This window comes from Chondrus crispus, genomic scaffold, assembly GCF_000350225.1.
Source record: "Chondrus crispus Stackhouse genomic scaffold, scaffold_477, whole genome shotgun sequence".
NCBI lineage: Eukaryota > Rhodophyta > Florideophyceae > Gigartinales > Gigartinaceae > Chondrus > Chondrus crispus.
Window position 1 is genome coordinate 10,023 of NW_005179380.1, and position 1,241 is coordinate 11,263.

Sequence of the window (1,241 nt, forward strand, 5' to 3'; positions counted from 1 at the left end):
CGCGGGTGTATGAGCGTGCTGCGGACCTCGTCGGGAGGATGCCGATCTCGCCCGCAATGTGTCGTGAGGGTCTTGTCCGTCCCCACGCCGAGCCTTGGGCGTCTGCACTCAGACGTTATTTTCCATCCTCCCTTCAGTGGCGTTGGTTTCACGGTCCGAACCGTTCGTGTATATCTTGGGGAGGAGTCGTGGAGCCCCTCCGCATGACGTCTCCTCTCCCTATCCTTTACCGTTGCTCCCGTTATCGAACGGGAGTCGAATTCCCTTGATTCGATCGAGGGGACGACGAATTTCGTTCCCCTTTTCTTAGACCCATGCTCGGGCAATGGGGCGTCATCGTGGTCGTGCTCGACGGTGCGGTCCGCCTCTGCGAGGAGGGCCTCGCACGCCGTGAAGAAGGCGTGGGTACGTGGATCGTTGCGGCGCGGTTGATAACGGCCTTGGGGGCGCGCGAACGCGGCCGCCACAGCCGCGACCATGGCGTCCGCACTGCGCGGGACAGCGGCGCGTACACGCGCACCTGGCCAGCGTACGATAACGCGCGGCCAGAGGTCGGCGAGGCGGCGCGCTCTGGTGTGCGAGGCCGCGCGTCGCAGTCGTCCATCAGCTCCAGGAAGACCGGAAGCGAGGCCGGCGGCGCAGCGTCAGCGCGTTTGTCAGCGCTCGTGGAAGGGGGGAGACGCCGGGCCGACTGGGACAGCGTGCAGGTGACACGAGGGAGTTGAGCGGGTCGTGTATGCCGCCTGCGCATGCTGTCCAGCGATGCAGGTGCGCAAAGGCCCCTTGTCCTTGATTAAATCGCCCCAAAAAATCCAAAAATCATTTTCCCGCGAAAATGTTTTCATCCAAAAATTAGCCCACGATCCGTGATTGGTGCGCAGTCCAGTCCGAACTGTGCGCGCAGTGTATGAATACAGTACAGTACCAAACGGCGGGCAGCACAGGTTCGCGCTGCCGTGGTGCCGTGGCAGGCGCCTCGGTGACGATGGGAGTGGTATTGGTAATTAGTCGGAGCGCAGCTACAGGGGTTCGCCCCCTAATCTTTTCCTCTTTCGCTCCGCCATCGGGCGGGTTTGCCGACCAACGGTACGGAGTCGACATCGGTCTTGTAGGTAGTTCGCGGGCGGTGAGGAGCGTACGTTCGTAGAGGGTGGCGTCCCTCTCATGCCACGAGGGCCCCTGCGGTAGTCGGTCGGAAGGAATTGGCCCAGGGCCTTTGGGGTCGTAGCGAAGGGCGACAG

The 1,241-nt window shown here is 62.7% G+C and overlaps 1 protein-coding gene across 1 annotated transcript; it reads left to right on the top strand.

Moving 5' to 3' along the window:
- The first annotated feature begins 314 nt into the window (after positions 1 to 314).
- On the top strand, positions 315 to 725 carry CHC_T00000260001 (hypothetical protein). The gene has a single exon (XM_005719250.1). The coding sequence runs from the start codon at positions 315 to 317 to the stop codon at positions 723 to 725; it is 411 nt and encodes a 136-aa protein (XP_005719307.1).
- The last annotated feature ends 516 nt before the right edge of the window (positions 726 to 1,241 follow it).

Bases quoted from the DNA above. Each gene is read 5' to 3' on its own strand.
- CHC_T00000260001 (XM_005719250.1), top strand. From the start codon at position 315: ATGCTCGGGCAATGGGGCGTCATCGTGGTCGTGCTCGACGGTGCGGTC.